Raw genomic sequence first — 20,441 nt, 5'->3', positions numbered from 1 at the left:
GGAGCTCAAAGAGCAATAGATTGTCTCTTCAGCTGCAAACCCTCCAGTGTCCACAGGATTAGCTTTTAGTGAATGGTGGGATTTTCAGTCTATAAGGGAGGGCAGGCATGGAGAGGCCTTAAATAATAATAATAATAATAATAATAAACTACAATTCGTACCAGATAATCGAATTTCCCAAGGTTAAATCAATAAGCCAGCATTGGTTTCCTTGCAACAATTGTACAACTAGTCTTGTTTCAATGCCCCTCCTTTATTCCTGCTTATTGTAGACAGCTGGTTCATTACAAAAATTAATCAGCAGTACGCAAATACAAAAGAATAAAGTGCAGTGTGTGTGTTTTCTCTCAGATGCCTCTGGCTGGGCAGTGTGTGTGTGTGTGTGTGTGTGTGTGTGTGTATTGTGTGTGCATATGCATTTATTAAAACAAAGAAGCATATTACAAAATATTAACCAGAGGCCGACAGTGGTTTTAGAAAATGCAAAGCATTGGCACAAGATGAAGAAGCCACAGGAACAAATGAGAAAAGACATGGCACACAGGACTGCAAAAACAGCTGATGCGGAGTGGTTACAAAATTCTCACAGATGCTAAAAGTATCAAATGCCACATCCCCTACTGTTACCGGCAAGTGGACACTACTTGCTACCTTGGTTTAGCCTCAGCATCTGGAGCTGAGATCTCGGACACAACACAGAGCTGCTTTTCCCAAATCGAGGGAAGGAATGTTCTTGGCCTACACCAACACACGGGCGGTGGCAGTAGAATGTGGAGTTAGCCCCGCTCCTGGTTCCCCATGTGGTGAGGTGCTGGCAGTGGTGGTGTGGTTTGAGAGATCAGTTTTTCAAAATGGCATCGTAGACTTGGTAGACATACTGGGAGACTTCAGGGGCTCGGCACTTCAGAGATAGCTGTTGGAGAAAAGAGGGAAGGCAGGGGAATTATTTTAGGAGTCCCTGAGCAATACACCAATGGTGGAAGGTTGGGGGACAGAGCTAAAAACTGCATGAAGATGGTCCAAAATCCCTTCAATTCAACACTAGGCCTGTGATTACTAATCAGAATTTAGTTCTTTGTTTAAAAAAAAAATGGCCAGGAAAGCTTGCCCAACATGCTAAACCTCTGTGTGCTGCGTGGTTGATGTCTTCTAATCAGACCATTACGTTCAACAATAAAAGAGCATATTTATCTGATTAAAGCATGATCTACCAGCACAACTGCCCTTCCTTAACCTGGCTTGAGGGTTGAGGGTGAAACTAGCCAGTTTTCCTCTCCTGTATATGGATTCAATCATTTCATGGAATAAATAAAAGGGAAGGGACCCATATGGAGTGAATTTCAAGCCTAATCAATTATTGCCAACATGGCCATGATAACAAAGATGCATGCAGGAGACGTGCAAACTAGACAGGCCCAAAATTTGCCAGTCAGTGGATTAAACAGATGATTCATTAAGCACGGTTTTCTTTAATTAGGTGATAACTTTTAGTATTTTCATCTGTCCTCCAAATTTTCCAAGTGATTACGGTTATGATATTTAACTGAACTTCTTGAAAACATGGAGTACAGGTAGTTTTCAACTTACAGCAGTTTGTTTAGTGACCGTTCAAAGTTACGACGACAAGTGACTTGTGACCATTTTTCACACATATGACCATGGGGAGGCTGCAATGGACATAAGTGTGAAAAATGGTCCCCCTGGTCATGTGACCAAGATTCAGATGCTTGGTAACTGGCTTGCGTTTATGGCAGTCTCAGTGTCTCAGGATCATGCGATCGTCTTTTTTGACCTTCTGACAAGCAAAGTCAATGGGGAAGCCAGATTCACTGAACTTAAATTGTTACTAACTCAACAATTGCAGTGATTCACTTAAAACAACTGCGACAAATGGGACAAATGGGGAGCCCTTGAAGAGTATTCGGAGACTTCAACTTGTCCAGAATGCAGCCGCGCGAGCGATTGTGGGTGCACCTCGGTACACCCACGTTACACCTATCCTCCGCGAGCTGCACTGGCTACCGATCGGTCTCCGGATACGTTTCAAAGTGCTAGTCGTAACTTATAAAGCCCTTCATGGTATTGGACCTGGATACTTGAGAGACCGCCTGCTGCCAATTACCTCCCAAAGACCCATTAGATCACACAGGGTCGGCCTCCTCCGGGTTCCGTCCACCAGCCAATGCCACCTGGCTACTACCCGGGGGAGGGCCTTCTCTGTGGCAGCTCCGGCCCTTTGGAACGAACTCCCCGCGGAGATTCGGACCCTCACCTCTCTCCAGGCCTTCCGGAAAGCCGTCAAAACCTGGCTGTGCCGGCAACCCTGGGGTTGATGAGTTCCCCACCCCTCTCGACTTGTGTGGCTGTATGATTCTTGTTTATTTTAATCACGTGTATTGTGTTTTATGTTTCCCTTTCCCCCTTTGAGTTGTTTGCCGCCCTGAGTCCCTCCCGGAGAAGGGCGGCATACAAATAAACTAAATCTGAATCTGAATCACTTAACAAATGCTTCACTTAGCAACTGAAATTTTGGGCTCAACTGTGGTTGTAAATTGAGGACTACCTGTACTTCTTTTTAAACTGCAAGCACCAGCTCAGGAAATAGCAAGTTCAGAGAGATAGAGAGAGAGGGAGGGAGGGAGAGGAAGAGAGGGAGAGGGAGGGAGGGAGGGAGGGAGGGGGGAGAGCGAGAGAGAGAGGGGGGGGAAAGCGAGATCCAAACAAAGGCCTAGAGGTTCAGGGCATTGTTGCCTCAGCAACAGACCTTACCGTATAGTTGGGATTGCCAGGCTGAATGCGTAGTTCGGCCAGGATCCAGATGCCATTGGTAAGCTTCAGTGACTGGTACAGCATGTCCTGGCCTTCCACATTTCTCTTGGCAATGGTATATATGTTGTTGTTCTGGAGCTTACTGGAAACAGTATCTAACAGAAGAAAGCAAGTCCCATTAGATTTTTGGAAACCTTCCAAGCTTATCACCTGTCTGAGGTCATACCAAGAGACAATCTAGTAAATTGTAACAGTACAAATTGCTGTCACTGGATCATGCTTCGTTGCTTGCTGTGCCAGCCTTCTCTTCTTGCCAACTATTCCGGCCCACAATTCAACGTTAAGAGCAGTGTTTCTCAACCTTGGCAACTTTAAGTCCTGTGGACTTCAACTCCCAGAATCCCCCAGCCACTGGGAGTTGAAGTCCACAGGACTTAAAGTTGCCAAGGTTGAGAAACACTGGTTAAGAGTAAGAACCCACTTGACAATCCACTTCCATTCTGTTTCTGACCCTTTGTCTTCCTCTGCTGTAGATGAGCAGTGAGCATGCAGTACCGTGCAAGATAGCAGGGGCTGGAACAATATCCTAAGAAGAGACCCACTCGAGTTACAAAGGGCACAGTTCTAAGGAGATTATCCCAGATTTGGGGCAAAAGATCAGCGGCCATTTTAATACACATTCCTTCTCTCTTTGTACGTGTTCATGGATCCAGGTGGACTAATTGAGCAATTGCACATTTATTAGCTATTAGGGGCCATCAACAGCGAAGAGAAGGTTGCCAGTGCCTGCTCTTTTAAAGCCTCTGTGGGAATCAGAGTACTGAGTAGGTGGGCATCTGGTTTGCCTTCCTACCTTCTAATTTGCTCTGCTTTTGACCGGGTAACAGACAAGGTGGGGGGCGGGAGAGAGACAAGTCCCTGCCTATGAGGAGCTTAGAGTCAAGATCTTCAGGCGTTAACACCTGTCATCCTCACTTTCCAGGGCTTCCTTTCCATTCTTATTTCTTCCTTAATTGCCAGAAGATTCCATACTGCGCAGTACCCTCCCCAAATGCTATATCATTAATGTAGAGCAAAGCTGGGAAATGCAGCACATATATCCATAAGCCAACATGCCTTTATTAATGAACGCTTTCGTTTTCTGTGTTCTCCGAAGGTAATATTCAGAAGAAGCTTCCAAGTGGATCCGTTTAGTGCTAGATCCACTTGAGAGCCTAGTATGGTTGACTTAAGGGGCCATGCTGAAGGGGTCATTACTCGCCCCCTCTCCCCTCACACATATGGAAACATAAACATCTCTCTTTAACTGCATTCACTATTCAATGGGCTTCCTTTGCCTTTTTCTTGGTTGCTGTGGAAACTGAGACACCCAGGCAACTAACTCATCTTTCCCAGGGATTGTGTCCTCTCTAGCCCAACTTTTTTCTCTGAGAAATTCACCGTATGGAACAATCATCCCCTTTCCGTGCAGAATTAACAGCTGCTCACCACCATGGAGATTTGAAATCATGACTTTCCCTTGAGAATCCTGGGACAAAAAAAGTCTATTATATTTTATAATAGTGATGGTGAACCTTTTAGCCATCGAGTGCCCAAACTGCGCGCGCATGCCCACACTGAAAGGTGTGAGCGCATGCAAACATGTATTCATACGTCAACATGCATGCACGGAAATGCGCACGTATATGCATGCGCAGCAGAGACCCAAAGACCAGCTGGCTGGCAGGAGGCGGGGCATCCCAACACTGGCAGTGTGGCAAGAGGTAAGATCTTTTTCTTTCGTGAGCTTCTGTTTCATCGTTTGTAGAGAAAGAGAAGCTCACGAAAGAAACACCACGGAGATCTGACCTGGGGCAACAGTGTGCATGCTAGCAGAGGGGGCTCTATGTGCCATCACGATTCTATAATTTTGGGGTGTGCACGCATGTATCTTAAGTCAGTCTTAGCAATTGCCTTATGAGTCCCTGCAGAGCCCATCTAGTGTAGCAGTTAAGGTAGGAAGCTACAACCAGGGAGACTGAGGATTCTAATCCCGCCGAGCTCATAGCCAGTTGTGACATTGTGATCTTGGCCAGTCAGTCTTTCAGCCCTAGGAAAAAAGGCAATGGCAAACCACTTCTGAATTCTTGCTATGAAAACGGCAAGGACAGTCCACCAATCAAAAAGCTGACTTGGAGACATCAAAATAAATACATAAATAATTAAAAAAAAAACACCTGTAATTACTTGCATACTGTCCTTGCAAAAATTAATTCTCCAAACTTATTTTAAAAATCACATATTTTATAAACTAAGATCTGGTTTGCATTCTGAAGGATTGCAAAACAGTCCAATACAGTTGGGTTAATTTCCAACTTGATTCAGAATCCAAATGTCCATGTAATCCTTCTGACCATCCCTGAAAATGAAATTAACTACAGTCTAGATTCTCTTTGACAGAACTGGGTGAAAAGTGCAAGAAAAGTAGTCCCATCTGAGGGGATGAGGAATGTCAAATTTCAAATAAATAGGTTCAGGGACTTTTACACACACACACACACACACACACACACACACACACACACACACTCTTTTACGTTTATTTTCAAAAAAATTTCTTCAGACTCAGGAATTTCCAGCAAAAGAGCTGCCTCTGCAATGATCAAACCTGCTGTTTCAGAGGAGGATATAGATGAGGGCTGTCCAAGGGAGACTTTGATAATTTGAGCGTTAAGTTCCCTTTTTTGTGGCAATTAGTATTAAAATGACATGGAGATTAGAAGTGGCTCTAGTTAAGAAGCCTGCAAGATTTCAGGAGGAGAGATAATGAGCTGGGTTTTGGGGAACAAGGGATATAGATATGGGAGAAGAGGAGAGTAAATCTTTTTAACAGGAGAATCATGATTGAAGCCAGTCAAGTTGGCTGCACATTGACCTAAGAGTAATTGTAAGCTCGTTGACGCAGAGGATGCATTCTCTTTACCCCCACATTATGCATTTAATACATTAATTAGTTTCTTTTTAAAAAAAACAAACAAACTGCTGAGAGTCCCCTTTGGGGAACAGGATCATTCCCTTTCCTTCAAAGGTGTCAACGCCAGTCAGCCAGCCTTTCCTCCCTTTCCCTCCCATGCCAAGGCTGATGTCAGCTTCTCAGGGAATGAGCCAGGTTGCTAGGCAACATTGCCCGGCAGTGCCTGACACGTGAGGTAGACGGCAATGGGCATGTGACGGGCTTGCCTTTATAAAGCTGACCCTGTGCAGAGTGGCGGCACAACCTTAGTACCAAATGGGGCAGATCGTTTGGCAAAGGCTCCTGGAGAGGGACGGAACTTGAAAGGAACACCCCTCCCCATTTGTTGTTGGTTTATCCCAAGACAGCTTGGTTGCTGTTAAAAATACTTTGGATTCCATCAGAGCTTCGCTTTATGATGATGTGTTGGAGGAGGAAACAAAAACCTGCAGTCAAAAATTCGCCCTGCCAAGTGGCAGTCCCTCCAGAAATAACACTCTCCAAAACTTTTTTCTTTCTTTTTAAAGATGTGTTAAGCATCTGAACTGATGCACCTACAGTAGATGCCTGAAAACATAAATTTATCTTGTGTTGAATATATTGAGCATACATTTCAGGGGATTATACTGAAAACTGCTGTTAAGAGCCAAAGACTTGGATAGATGGATCAAATCTAGGCTGACTAATTGGGACAATTCCTTTGACCACTTTTAAAACCATTGTTCTGTTTCAGGTAATACTGTACCTTAATAACTGCTACCAACCTGCCTTCCATTGAGGACCTGTACACTGCATGAGTCAAAAAGAGGGCTGTGAAAATATTTACAGACCCCTCACATCCTGGACATAAATTGTTTTAACTTCTACCCTCAAAATGATGCTATAGGACACTGCACACCAGAACAACTAGACACAAGGACAGTTTTTCCTTGAATGCTATCACTCTGCTAAACAACTAATTCCCACATCATTGTTAAGACAGTATTATTATTATTCTCATCCTTCCTAGTATCCACTTATGACTATAACCATGTTGCTTATATCTTTACAATTTATATTGCTTTGTTTCCTAGTATGATTTGATTGCTTAGTAGTAACCTACGACTATCACTAAGTTTTGAATCTTATGACTCTTGATGAATGTATTCTATTCTATTTTTCTTTTATGTACACTGAGTGCATTTGCACCAAAGACAAATTCCTTGTGTGTCCAATCACACTTGGCCAATAAAGAATTCTATTCTATTCTATTCTACCAGGGTGTCCAACCTTGGCAAGACCATGAAAGAGGAGTGGGGAGGAGAGAGCATGAGAAGGCCCAAGATTGTCCTTAAATTTGATCACTGAACATGAACTACTACCGTACAAGCCTATCCATTATTTCACACCGGCTTTGTGGTGGAATGTAGTCTGGATTCCCATGAGGGAGGGGCTGAATCCCAGAGGACAAAGAGACAGCTGACTTCAGAATGGCTTGAATGGTGGAAAGAGTTAAGACGGCTCCTCTCTAGCCATTCCCAGAGTTTATCTTTCAGCGATGCAAGTCGTTGCCTTAGTTGGGCAAGAATTCTGTCCAGAGGGGAGGAACAATAAAGGGAACTGTTCAAAAGTAATTCTAAATGTCTTTATGTTATATCTGGATGCCTTAGGTACATTGCAAATGTGTGTGTTTGTTCCACTCACCGAGGGGGAGGAGGGGAGGTTGCCAACCTTTTTCAGGCTCTTCCACACAACGTAATAAGAACAGCCCTAACAAAGCTTTCTCTAAACCCATCCCATCCCCCTTGCAGCTCTCATTATGATGGCACTTAAATACAGCCTTGACTACCCTAATTCCTGCTCAGCAGAATTATTCTGACATGTGCTGAGAGAACACCCCCAGCCTGCTATCATTGGAAAGGCGCTGCCTTTGTGATCAGGGACTTAATTGCTACGCTCATGCCTTTCCGACACTCTGAACTTAGTCACCGCAGGAGGGTGACCTTGCAACTAAGGATGGGGGTGGCAGCAGATTAGGAGAGAAGGCAAGCCCCAAGCACACAAGGAATCTGACATCGAGAGTGTGCCTTGGCTTAGTCGGACACAAGACTGCGATTGTGCGAAACACCTACTTTAGAAATGGCATGCCTGCTTTCCTTTTGTAGTGATAATTGGGCATTGGAACATTTTAGAAAGGGGGCAAGGAAAGTGGTTGGTGATGTGTGTTTGTGTGGGGAGAGAGGGGGCTGTTAGAAATAGGCAACACCGCAGCAGCAAGCTAAGAAACAAATGGAATTTTATTCCACAGAAACCAGATTCCGTCCTTGTAACTAGTTGCCTGAAGGAAACATCAATGCACAGACTTACTTTGAAGACATTTTGAGCATAAGGCAAACTTTCTGCCATCCTGAAAAGCTTACCGTATGTACGTAACTATATAAAATGGATTTTTCTTCCTCTAAAATATTTTTAATTACAAAAAGTTGTACAACTCAGTTGAGGCCATAGTAGACATTTTGTGGAAACACTGCATGTAATAACTAAACATAGACTCTGAGCTACTCAGCCTTATGGATAAAATTAGTATTGTTGCTAATTAAATCCTTGTCTTCTGCTGAAAATAAGCTCAGCTAACTGAATCATCAACTGAACTAGTATCTTTCTCCTTACTTTTCTCATCTTCCCAATATTGATTTCCCAATTTTAAGATTTAGATTATAGAAGCCTACCTATTTGCTATGGCACTTGGTCAAATATGTCAGGCGAATTTCTGGCAATATTGCACAATGAGCATGATCAATACTAAGGAATGAAGGAATGTTTAGTTCAATAGCTGGAAAGATACAGTATTATCACACCAGATGTAAAGTACCAGCACATGGATTAAGATAGCAACCCCCTGTCAGGAAATAAATCTATAGTATAGAGATTTATTTCATACCAGGGGATTGCTGCCTTAATGCTACAGGCAGATTTAGTAGCTTCAGTGACTCTTGATGCAAGAGACTGATGTAAATTGGAATATAAGCTGCAGGTAAAGTCATCCTTGCCAACAAAATCAAAAGGGGAGAGGTGACTTTAAGAGTTATCTACAGCAGAGGTTGAAGGCAGAGGTGCTCACTGAAGGATACTAAGTTTGCAAACTTTATATTTTAATCACTTGGAAACTTCCCTTTAACTACTTCTAATCTATTAGAGACTTTTGGAACAACTACTCTGAAAACACTGGATGAGTCTGCCAATTATGAATGAAAGAAAACATTAATCGTAAGAATTTAAAGAATCTGAATTAAACAGCAACAAGCTAAATACAAAGTTGATCTTAGAAACAAACTGGAAGATTTCAATTTGTTTTTCAATTGAATTGTACATATGTTATACTAAAGGTGGGGAAAAGCTGGAGTGATTTATTTTGGTCTGGTTTTTTTTTTTTACATTCCAAAAAACTGGTATTTTAACAGGGGTATGTAGATTTGTTTATATTCACTGTACATTCCCTCTGGTAAGCCTTTAAGGACTTTCTGCTGATACCGAGATTGAAAAGATATTTTATGGATTTGTTTAAACATAACAGATGGGAAATGGGATAAGGAGATAAATGGCTGTAACCTTAGAGAGGGTGAAGAGTCACCAAAATTGCTTATGCTATTGAAAGTTGGAAGTCACCTGTTTATATTTTATTTGTTTATTATATGCCTACTTTTCTCCTTCTCTTTTATCTTGCACCTTTTAGTCCTTTTTATTCTTTTGTCCTTAAGTTTAGTTTGCATTAGATTTTACTATTATAATAACAATTCTTAAACTTTCACCCACAAATAAATGTGGCCAGTCTCTCTCTCTTTCTCTTTTGATTTCATAGAAACAGTCATGAGGATGATAAGTAGGGCATAGTTTATTGCCAACATTTGCAGGCAACATAAACTGAAAGTCTACACAAGAGCACCAATGAACGCATAACTTTGGAATCAAATTGACTACATAATAGGAAACATGAATACATGTAATTCAATCAGTCAGGATTTTTCAGATGCAGATTGTGCAACAGACCGTGAATTGCTGATGTCAAATACATGGATTAAACTTCAAAAATAGTCAACTAAATATGTTAGCAATATTTACTTTGAAGTCATGCAATCAGATACAAAGATCAATGTAAGGAACATTTTCAATTACAATTTTATGTGTGTGTGTGGGAAAACTTGAGAAGTTAGATAAGAAAACAAAAATGATACACAAATAGATGGTGTATCTCTACTTGTCTGGGGAATTCAGATAGCTGAAGCCCACACATCTTGAAAGTTGCCACTTTTGAAAAAACCTTGATCGAGAACAGGGCTGTCAAACTTGCGTTGTCACAGCAGCGTCACGTGACATATCGGGACTTTCCCCCCCTTTGCTAAACTGGGTGTGGGCATGGCCAGCGCATGACTCATCTGGTCCATGGGCCGCGAGTTTGACAGCCCTAATCTAGAACCTGCACTTGCACAGTTCCTCATCTGGATCTTGAATTGACTAGATCAGTTTGGGCGATTCCAATCTTGTTGCAGGGCAACTTTGAATCCTGTGATTGAAAACTTTCCAGCGTTTCAAAGGCTGTATACAGCCACATTCCCCGATAATGAGCTTCTTCGCCCAAAACAAAAAAAAGGTGGTGGGAAGTGAAGCCTTTCAAAAGTGAGCTATCATTGGGGAAGTGACAGCGTATGTGGGAATCTGCCAGTCTCACTCGGTTTGTGAAGAACGTGAAAAATGGGTCATGTGTAATAAGCAAGATTTTATTTCATTACATTGGCTTCCCCCTTCTCCTGAGCTGATGTTTTGCTCTCACAGCAATTAGAGAGATTTTCTGGGCTGCCTTTTCCTCCTGCACCCCCACTTGCTGGTGTCTGAAGATTGGGGCTGCCAAGGTTTGCAGGAGAAAGACAGAGACAGCAATATTGCCAGCTAGATGTGTACTACTCTGCTGGGAGCAATGAGGTTGGCAAGAAAATCTACAGAAGCTCAGCTGATGATTTCCTAAGAAAAGGAACTTGTAATGAGGAGGAGGCAACAGGAGGGCACCTCAAAGGTGCGCAGATTCTGAATCCCCTAACATCCTTCTCCCCCCTCCCAATTGATATTGTAGATCAATGCCATTTTAAAGCAGAAAATACTTAAAAACTACTATAAAAGAGTCTTTTTTTATAGTTAAAAGAACCCACCAAAACATTGCACAAAAACCAAGGAAGCAAAAAATAACAATAGCAATAGTATTTAGACTTATATACAGCTTCATAGTGCTTTTACAGCCCTCTCTAAGCTGTTTTACAGAGTCAGGATATTGCCCCCAACAATCTGGATCCTCCTTTTACCCACCTCAGAAGGATGGAAGGCTGAGTCAACCTTGAGCCGGTGAGACTCGAACTGCCGAACTGCAGCTAGCAGTCGGCTGAAGTAGCCTCCAGTACTGCACTCTAACTACTGCACCACCTCGGCTCTCAAGATGTGCTCAGTATGGGACATATTCTCACCTGTTAGGCATTATTGGCACCAACTGGCTGCTCACATCTGTTATAACTATGGGAAACATTCTCTTTCTCTCTTTCTGTATTGTTTCAAGCATGTATTGCCTGGAGTGGAATCTCTTTGGCATTCTAATTCTCTGAGTTCCAATAATAACGTAGCCCCATGCAAGTAGAGGAAGATGCTTGGAGGAGGCCCCAAGGCCTCAAAACAATGCATGATTGTTTTAAAGGTGAAAAATGTCTTGACAATACCACCTACTTCCACATAAAACATTCTTTGTGCTTTGTGAGAGCCAAGCTCAGTCATTGCCCCAGATTATACTGAATTTGCAAGCAAACTTTCCTATCAGCAATAGAATGTAATTTAAATACATTGTCTTACCCAAAAGTCTGATGGATAAAATAACTTCATTCCTTTATTAATATGTGCTTTATATTAGTGGCTTTTGGTCAAGCACATTTGATGTTTTGAAAATATAGGGGAGCTCTAGCAAAATGATTTCTCTAAGGGGTATAACTCATTCACAATTTTTTTTTACTACAGGGACATAACTGATTACAAAGCCCAATTTATAGAAATAGCACTTGTCTCTTCATAAAACCTTCCATTTCCAGAAGAAATTGCCTATTCTGCTTATTCTTTCTTCTTCTGTCTAGTCAGATGCACGTACCTACAAATAAAGTGCTGTGCTGTAGCTTCATTTTTTTCTTTTCTGAGAAAGATGATGCTGTTTGGTTGCAGAAACGGTTTTAGAATGAACTTGGAAATAGAGATGATGCTGGAGGTTAGTGCCTCACTTTCAAACATCCCAATTTTGCACTTCTTAGAATTAAAATATACACAAGAAGTCAGGTGAGGCAGAAAGCTTGTAGACAAACAAGTTGCATCTCCACTGCATGCCTCTCTCTGCCCTCCCCTTCCCACTCAAACCCAGGGTGGCTTAGCAGTAGAGAATAGAAAACAGAGGCTCAGTGTGAACAGAAGCCATTCCACGGGGCTGGTGCTGCAACAGTACAACAGCCATTTCTGCCATCAGCTCCCCTCATTTCATGGGAGTAATGACCAATTAACAGCTTTTTCTGAGGACAATGGATCAATTCTGGTTGAAAGAGGTGATCCGATAAGCAACTAACATGGTAGGAGATATAGATCAAAATCAATGGATTGAATAGCACATTGAAACCTACATAAAGCCAATGTAGGACGTGCAACGCTAATGTTATACGTTATGACAAGTGCAATGTGCCAGTCAATGATCAGCTGCATTTTGCACTAATTGCAAGTTTCTCAGCTATTTTAGAATGCATTGTGGTTTAGGCAGGTAGCAATGGAGACATGTATTACTGAGTGAAGTAAGATCATTATGGTCCAGTTAAAAGTGTAATTGAGGAAGAAACTAGGTGAAGATCCTCTTGGCCACTGCCTTCATTCTACTCCTACAGTGCCTAAGATCCAAGTTACATATCTGCTCTCTCAGGAGTGGTGCCTTCCTTTTGAGAGACAAGAGGAATCATGATGGGTCAAGAGTGACTCCATCTTGTTAATATTTAACCTCAGTCTATTACTCGCCACCCAGACCCCCTCATTCTCCTGACATCAAGACAAGACCAGCACTGCATCACTGAACCAGCATGGGGTGGTTAATGTGTCAGGCCTGGAAGCCATTTTTTGCATTGGGCCTGCAGGCCTGCCACATTTATTGCTGTGGGAAATTGGGAGGGGGGGATTATATGGAGTGGGGTAGATATAGTCAAAATAACATTCCTTTCTCAGCAACATTCCTTTCGTTTGGGTGGGGAAAACCTGGAAACTTTCAGATTCGGGTTTTCTCAGATGTGCCAATATGACATCTCTTCTACGTCTCTTGTACAAATGTACAATTGGGCATATTAATGTTACTGCATCCTGAACAGAAGGATGATCTCTCCCAGTGGCTGCATTTAGATCAGGGGTGTCAAACTTGTGTCGTCATGTGACATATTGTGACTCCCCCCCGCTTTCACTAAAGTGGGAGTGGGGCTGGCTAGTGCTTGATGCATTTGGCCCATGGGCCACGAGTTTGACCCTGCTATTTTAGATCGTAAATAACAGGGAAGTAAACTTGAACTCTGTGACACACATCATGTGTGTGGCCACTGAACTGAACCACAACTACCACAGACTGGAACCATCCACTTACCGTATTTTTCGAGTATAAGATGCACCTTTTTCCTTCAAAAAAGAGGCTGAAAATCTGGGTGCATCTTATACACTGAATACAGCATTTTTTGCTCCCCGAAACCCTGCCCCCTTCACCAAAATGGCTGTGCATAGTCTCTAGGAAGCTTTCAGAGAGCTCCTGGGGGCTGGGGAGGGCAGAAATGAGCAAAAAACAGCCTGGTTTTTTGCTACATTTTACCCCCCCCCCCAGCCCCCAGGAGCATTCTATAAGCTTCCTAGAGGCTATGCACAACCATTTTGGTGAAGGGGGATGTTTTTGTGAAAAAACTGGCTGTTTTTTGCTCATTTTTGGCCTCCCCTCCCAGGAGCACTCTGCAAGCCCCTTACAAGCTATTCATGCCTTTTTGGGGGGGGGGGGGGAACAGGCCCGTTTTTGTGAAAAGCAGGCTGTTTGGGGGAGGTTTGCAGAGTGCAAAAACTTTCTTTTTATTTGCCTCCTCAAAACCTTGGTGCGTCTTTACTCTGAAAAATACGGTAGGAAGGAATTGAGCCATTGTAAAACTACCTTCATCTCTAACTTAAGCAAGTGATCCAGTAGGATACCATAATGCTGAAAGCCACTGATAAGTTTAATAGGACTGCAAGAGATGCTTTCCCCCACCCAGATTTCAACAAGTCATTTACCAGTGTAATCAATGCCATTTCAATCACATGCCCCACGGCTGAAACGGGACTGAAATGATTCAGAGAATTCATTTTCTCTAGAGTCCTTTGCAGCTGACTTTCCAGGGAAAGGCTAACAAGTTTACACTTGTCCAATATAGCTGAATCCAAGGAGGGCCTCTTGAGGGGCAGGAGTATCTCAGCCTCTTTCAAGGCTGCAACCTTGATACCTTCCTCTACCCCCTAAACAATCAGGAAAGACACGGACTTATAGCACAGGTGGCAGAACTTCCATTAACTCTGTCCACCGATTGGAACACGCAGGCCAAAAAAGAGGCTCAGTTAATGACAAAGATAATGTTCTAGACACTACATTAGACTCCAAGGCTCTGGCAAATCTGAGTGACTTTATCAAAGTGTTGTGCACAATAGTCACAACAGCCCAGCAGGAAACCTTCCTGCTCAACTATCTCCAACAGGAAGTTTTCAAACCTAAATAGGCTGCTGAATTGCACCCCAATGAAGCAATTAAGGGAAAAGAAATATATATATACCTCACCTTCCTTACTGATCTAATATAGGTTCAAACATGAGTTTGTATCTTTTTTTAAAACCATCTTTCTCTACCAGTTCTCTAGGTTATAACTTATGGTACTGCACCTGTCAGAGTGGACACAATGTGACTACTATTTTGAGACAACCCAGGAGCAAAATACAATAGAGAGAGGTTTTGTCTTTTAAACAGTGGTTTAGCTACAAGGCGCGCGCGCACGCGCGCATGCACACACACACACACACACACACACACCAGTGATGGGTTCCAGGTGGTACGACCCGGTACGGGCGTACCAGTGGTAGCTGGGAGCAGCAGCCACCGTACCAGAACAGTGGCTCGTTTGGCCCACCCGTGTTCCTTACTGCTTTTTAATGCAAATGGGCCAATTGTGCACACGCGCACAACGTGCGGTTCCTGCGCGACCTCCGCCGAGCAGCTGAGTGTCGCTGGGCTGTGGTATGCACATGAGCGTGCAGCGCGCATTCCAAGGACGCCTGGCCCTGTCGCAGTGTACCAGTTGTGACGGAATCCAGAACCCACTACTGATACATACATACATACATACATACATACATACATACATGTGTATGTATATGTATATGTATATGTATGTATGTGTGTGTATGTATATATATACACATTCACACACACACACATATACACATAGATACACACATACACACACACACACACGTACATACATACATACATACACAGACTAGGCAAAACCAGCCAATCAATCAATCTTTAACTATAAAATGGAGAGAGAATGACGCCCCCACAGGGCCTCTTCTATATAGACAGCTTCTTAAAGTGGCAGTTACCCTGCTGACTCATTCTCATTTCATAATCTCGATTTACAGCCTTACAACAGGTGGATAGCTATTAAAATCATCATTACCTTAACAGCACCTATTGAAGCTTCTTGATAAATTGAGGAGCTACCCATGATTGAGGGAGAAACAAAAGTTTGGTTGAGCATGATCTTGTCTGGAGCTTATATTACCTCTTATTGCCAGTGGTCAACCAGAGAACTAAAGAAACTGTCCCGTCCCCCCCTCCCCGGGGAATAACTGAGAAACTCCTTAAGCTCCCACTGGAGTCCATCCATATCTATGGGGCACAAAGTGTCACAAAAGTCATGTTGAATACAAGACATAGGACAAACCCAAAAGAGCAGCTGCTTTCAAGCCAAATCATGAATCACAAATCAAAACTGGCAGTTTTAGGCAAAGCTATAGAGATGGTATTTTTGAAAAAAAAATCAACTTACCAGCATTCAAGTGACATTCTTTAATTTGGAACTGAAGTTCATTTTCATTTGGGATGTCTTTCCATGTTGCGAGGAAAACCTGGCGTTCTGCAGGATCAGAAACCGTAAAACTGAGTTTTCCATATTTCTACAGCTATTTCAGACTCCCCTGCCCCCCCACACTTTTAGAACTAAGTGAAGATTTATGCAGCATCCAAATATTAACAACAGCACTCTCTTCCAGCGTATATTTTGTAGAGCTTCAAAGATTGCATTGGAGAAGGGGAACAGACTGTTCCACCCCTTCGTATCCCTTCAGAGGGCCATTTCTGAAGCAGCCACAATTTATGAGCTGGCCCCATGCAACCTAGGGATGTTGAGGGGTAGAGCAGCCTGCTTCCTTTCTCCAACAAAAGCTCTGGAGCTCCACAAAAGGAAAGTGTGATTGGTGACAGAGATGGGAGGATTGAGGAGGAAAATATAGATTGGGAAAAGCCTGCAGGGACCTGGCGGGATGAGAAATGGCCAGTCATAGGGCGAATCTACCCAAATGTTGTGCTTATGACCATGGGGATGCTGCAGCATCTGTAATTTTGAAACTGGATCGTAATTAGCTCTCTCTCTCTCTCTCTCTCTCTCTCTCTCTCTGTGTGTGTATGTGTGTGTGTAAATCTATAGTAACTTTGAACAATTGCTAAGCTGAGGACTTCGTGTAAGTGATTGTTATTTGGCTTTCTCCACAGACACATTGTTCTTTTAGTTTAATGACAGCCTCTTTGGTCTAGTGGTTAAGGCACCAGCCCACAAAGCAGGAAACTGTGAGTTCTAATCCCACTTTAGGCATGAAAGTCAGATGGGTAATCTTGGGCCAGTCTCCCTTTCTCAGACCAACTCATCTCACAGGGTTGTTGCTGTGGGGACAATAGGAGGAGGAAGGTGTGTTGGATATATGTTTGCCATCTTATTTGTAAAAAATAATAAAGGCAGGAAACAAGTAAATAATTTATCAATTTTATTAATTTATTTATTAACATCTGTTATATTTTTATGGATTCCTAGCCGTAAGAACTCACAGGTCAATTGACCACCCATGTAAATGTATATAATATAAACTAAGTACTCTGTGTCTTCCCCTGTTGAGTTATAATCTGAAGATGGGATCTGGGATTAGAGATCCCTCTCATCCTAACCTGCTCCTACAAAATTGGGCAGGAGTGAAAAGAGCGTTTTTCAGATCCAAATATCCTACCTCTGCTTGGCCCAATTATTGTAGAAGTAAAAGGGCAGACTGATTTGGAGTATGTACTAGAACTATTTTAAAGAGTAAGGAAAAGGTATGTGGTGAAATAGCCTTTAGAAATTAGCATCCTCACTGTGGACAAGCAGTGTAGGACTTCAATGGCCATATTGATGGGGGAATTTGGGGAGAGGAAGGCCACATTTCCTTGATTGGGAAAAACCAGTTTGGACTCTGTAGATCCACATAGCAAACGCTGCAGTTCTTCATTTATTGTTTGTCCTTTAACTAGGAGAGTGACCGTCCTTCCATGATGTGTATCCCATCCCTCCCTTTAATTCCCTCAAGGCCTATTAATAACCAGATATACCACACTCACCCATTTTGCCATCTTCTACGAAAAGCACATTGAGGGGAATAAGACAGCTGAAGTAAAAAACATCAATGTTGTTCTTTACAGCCACCTGCCCCAAAAGAGAAACATTAATTTGCTATTTTTAAAAGAAAAAAAGACAATTTCTCCACCCTGATTCCTAAAAGGTTTTTTAAAAAATATCAGTATAACATAAAAAAAATACAAAACTCTTCCTGGTGGGGAAGGCCAGACCCTCAAAGAATAGCACTGCTATTATTTCATCCAAATAATTCAGAGCCATTAAACCCCAAGCGTGCTTGCTTGCTGCAGAAACCCTTCTACACATATAGGTCTTATGTGAGGATCCATTTCCTGAGATACTCTTAAGTAAAGTAAAGGTAAAGGTTCCCCTTGCACGTATGTGCTACTCTTTCCCGACTCTAGGGGGCGGTGTTCATCTGTTTCAAATCCGAAGAACCGGCGCTGTCTGAAGATGTCTCTGTGCTCATGTGGCCGGCATGACTAAACGCCGAAGGTGCACAGAACGCTGTTACCTTCCCACCAAAGGTGGTTCCTATTTTTCTACTTGCATTTTTATGTGCTTTCGAACTGCTAGGTTGGCAGAAGCTGGGACAGGTAATAGGAGCTCACTCCGTTACATGGCACTAGGGATTCAAACCGCCGAACTGCCGACCTTTCTGATCGACAAGCTCAGCGTCTTAGCCACTGAGCCACTCTTAAGTACATTTATATTATTTGTATGGCTGTACACAAGCATACATTCTTTAAAATGCCAAAGTTAGGAAAAAAATGTCTGGAATCTGGGCAAGCATTTTGGAGCTAAAGAATTTTAAAGTACTAAAAAAGAAAGACTTAGCTTTCCCATTTCTCAGTCGCAAACCAAAGAATGTGGCCAAATCACATTTAGGCGACTGTCATACTCTATTACTTGACATTTACTATATAATCTGTATCAGAATTAACTTAAAAGTAATTCTGACCTGAGGAAACCACATTTACACATGGGTGCATTTTAGAAGATCATCCTGAACTGGGCAGAGGTGCTGAGGAGCATCAGCATACTCAGCATTATCATATGCGTACAGCAATGGCTGCATAATTAAATCTAAGATCTTCAGCTTGGAAGAGGATTAGGAACAAACATTCAGAATGCCAGCCTGGATTTTGTAAGTATTGAATCTGGAAGTGTTGAGAGAAAGCCTGTCAATATCTTTTCCAACCTCTTTGACAGGGAATGTCTAAATTGGCATCAGAGGTTTTCTGTCCCTTGCCATTGATGAGTGTTCTGGGCAGCCAGCAGGAATAGAAACAGAAGAAGCTGGCATTCAGACATGATCGGAAGACAAGCAGAAGAAAAACAGTGTTTATTTTTCAAATAATCCTAAATCAGCATGTGAGGATTTATTTGGAATCAATTAGCACAGCTTGCTAATTAATTCTTTCATGGAGGCTGCAAGTTGGGTCATTCCCGGCTGCTTCTGGTTTACTCCGAGTTTCAGCTAAGAGACGGGACAAAACTATTCCTCTGCAGACCAAAAGAAAGCTGGTAAACCTGAAACATAAAGTAGCGCCACTGTTCTCTTTAAGGTAGGGCGATGCAGATTTTTCCCTTCAAGATGTGTTTTGATTAATTATTTAGGCTTCCGTCAGCAATAGAAAGAATGATATGGTGATAACATTGGAATAGGGAGACCAAGATTTTCAGCTCAACCAAATTTGGTAATTGTGGTGTACAAAATATACATTTATGGTCATTTCGAGCTTTACACCCAGAAACCTGAAAAACTACACTGCCCAAAAAAAAAGCCATTATACCATCAACTAGGTATATACTATGGATTTAATACCTCTGCCAATATCAGTACTGATAATGATTTCATTATGATTTTAGGGAACTTGCTTCAAATCAGATTTATGCTGTTCTGCTTTTTATTGCAACTATATCATTCTCAAAGGGAAGCCAGGCAGTAAGGGAGCTTGAAAATATCTGTAAGTAGTCTAGAGCAGTGTTTCTCAAACTCAGCAACTTTAACATGTGGCCGTAGTGGCGCGGTGGAGAACCATGATGGTGCAGTGTTTAGAATGCAGTATTGCAGGCTAACTCTGTTGACTGCCAGTAGTTCGACGCTGACTGGCTCAAGGTTGACTCAGCCTTCCATTCTTCTGAGTCAGTATGTAGACCCAGATTACTGCAGGCAATATATTGACACTTGTAAACCACTTAGAGAGGGCTGTAAAGCACTATGAAATGGTGCATAAGTCTAGGTGCTTGTTATGTGTGGACTTCATCTCCCAGAATTCCCACGTGATCAATGGTGTTGAGAGAATTCTGGGAGTTGAAGTCTACAGATCTTAAAGTTGCTGAAATTGAGACGCACTAGTCTAGAAAAAGCATTGTGGAATAGGCAGAATTATGCATGAAAATAAATGCAGAAGACATACTGAGTCAAGAGGTTTAAAACCCAAGATAAGAATTTCATTCCCCATTGCAACTTTGTGTTAAGTAAATGTAACTAAGTGACAAGGTAGATTTGCACATCCAGCCTTACGTGCTACAATCAGCTCTGAGCCACTCTCACTAAGAGACCTTTTGCTGCCCCATGAGCTCACGTTCAAATTGCCAAGTGCTCCGCAAGAGCTTTAATACAATAATACAATACAATACAATAGCAGGGTTGGAAGGGACCTTGGAGGTCTTCTAGTCCAACCCCCTGCCTAGGCAGGAAACTCTATACCGTTTCAGACATCTTAAAGACTTCCAGTGTTGGGGGAACATATTTTTCAAGAATATATTTTTATCCCCTTTCACTGCTTTAATCAAACACGTTTCAGTAGTTTTCAAAGCGTCTGCCATCCCGAAGCTTTTCCTGTTTAAAGGCAATTGCCAAGGAAATCCTGAACAATCCTGCACCAAAGTCTAGGTATGCTCCAATGTTTTATTATGGCAAGGAT

At 42.4% G+C, this 20,441-nt stretch overlaps 1 protein-coding gene across 3 annotated transcripts in view; it reads right to left on the bottom strand.

The window, feature by feature from the left end:
* Positions 1 to 234: 234 nt before the first annotated feature.
* AP2B1 (adaptor related protein complex 2 subunit beta 1) overlaps positions 235 to 20,441 on the bottom strand; it is an 87,805-nt gene continuing 67,598 nt past the window's right edge. For all 3 annotated transcript variants that reach the window (XM_032215834.1, XM_032215833.1, XM_032215835.1), the window contains 4 exons: positions 17,493 to 17,577; positions 15,898 to 15,984; positions 2,770 to 2,924; positions 235 to 913 (listed from right to left, as the gene is read on the bottom strand). In XM_032215834.1, coding sequence (XP_032071725.1) covers positions 839 to 913; positions 2,770 to 2,924; positions 15,898 to 15,984; positions 17,493 to 17,577 — 402 coding nt within the window. In that variant the 3' untranslated portion in view covers positions 235 to 838. The remainder of the gene's footprint in view (positions 914 to 2,769; positions 2,925 to 15,897; positions 15,985 to 17,492; positions 17,578 to 20,441) is intronic.

This window comes from Thamnophis elegans, chromosome 4, assembly GCF_009769535.1.
Source record: "Thamnophis elegans isolate rThaEle1 chromosome 4, rThaEle1.pri, whole genome shotgun sequence".
NCBI lineage: Eukaryota > Metazoa > Chordata > Lepidosauria > Squamata > Colubridae > Thamnophis > Thamnophis elegans.
Note: the sequence above shows the minus strand (reverse complement) of the source record. Positions and strands in the feature narration are given on the sequence as shown.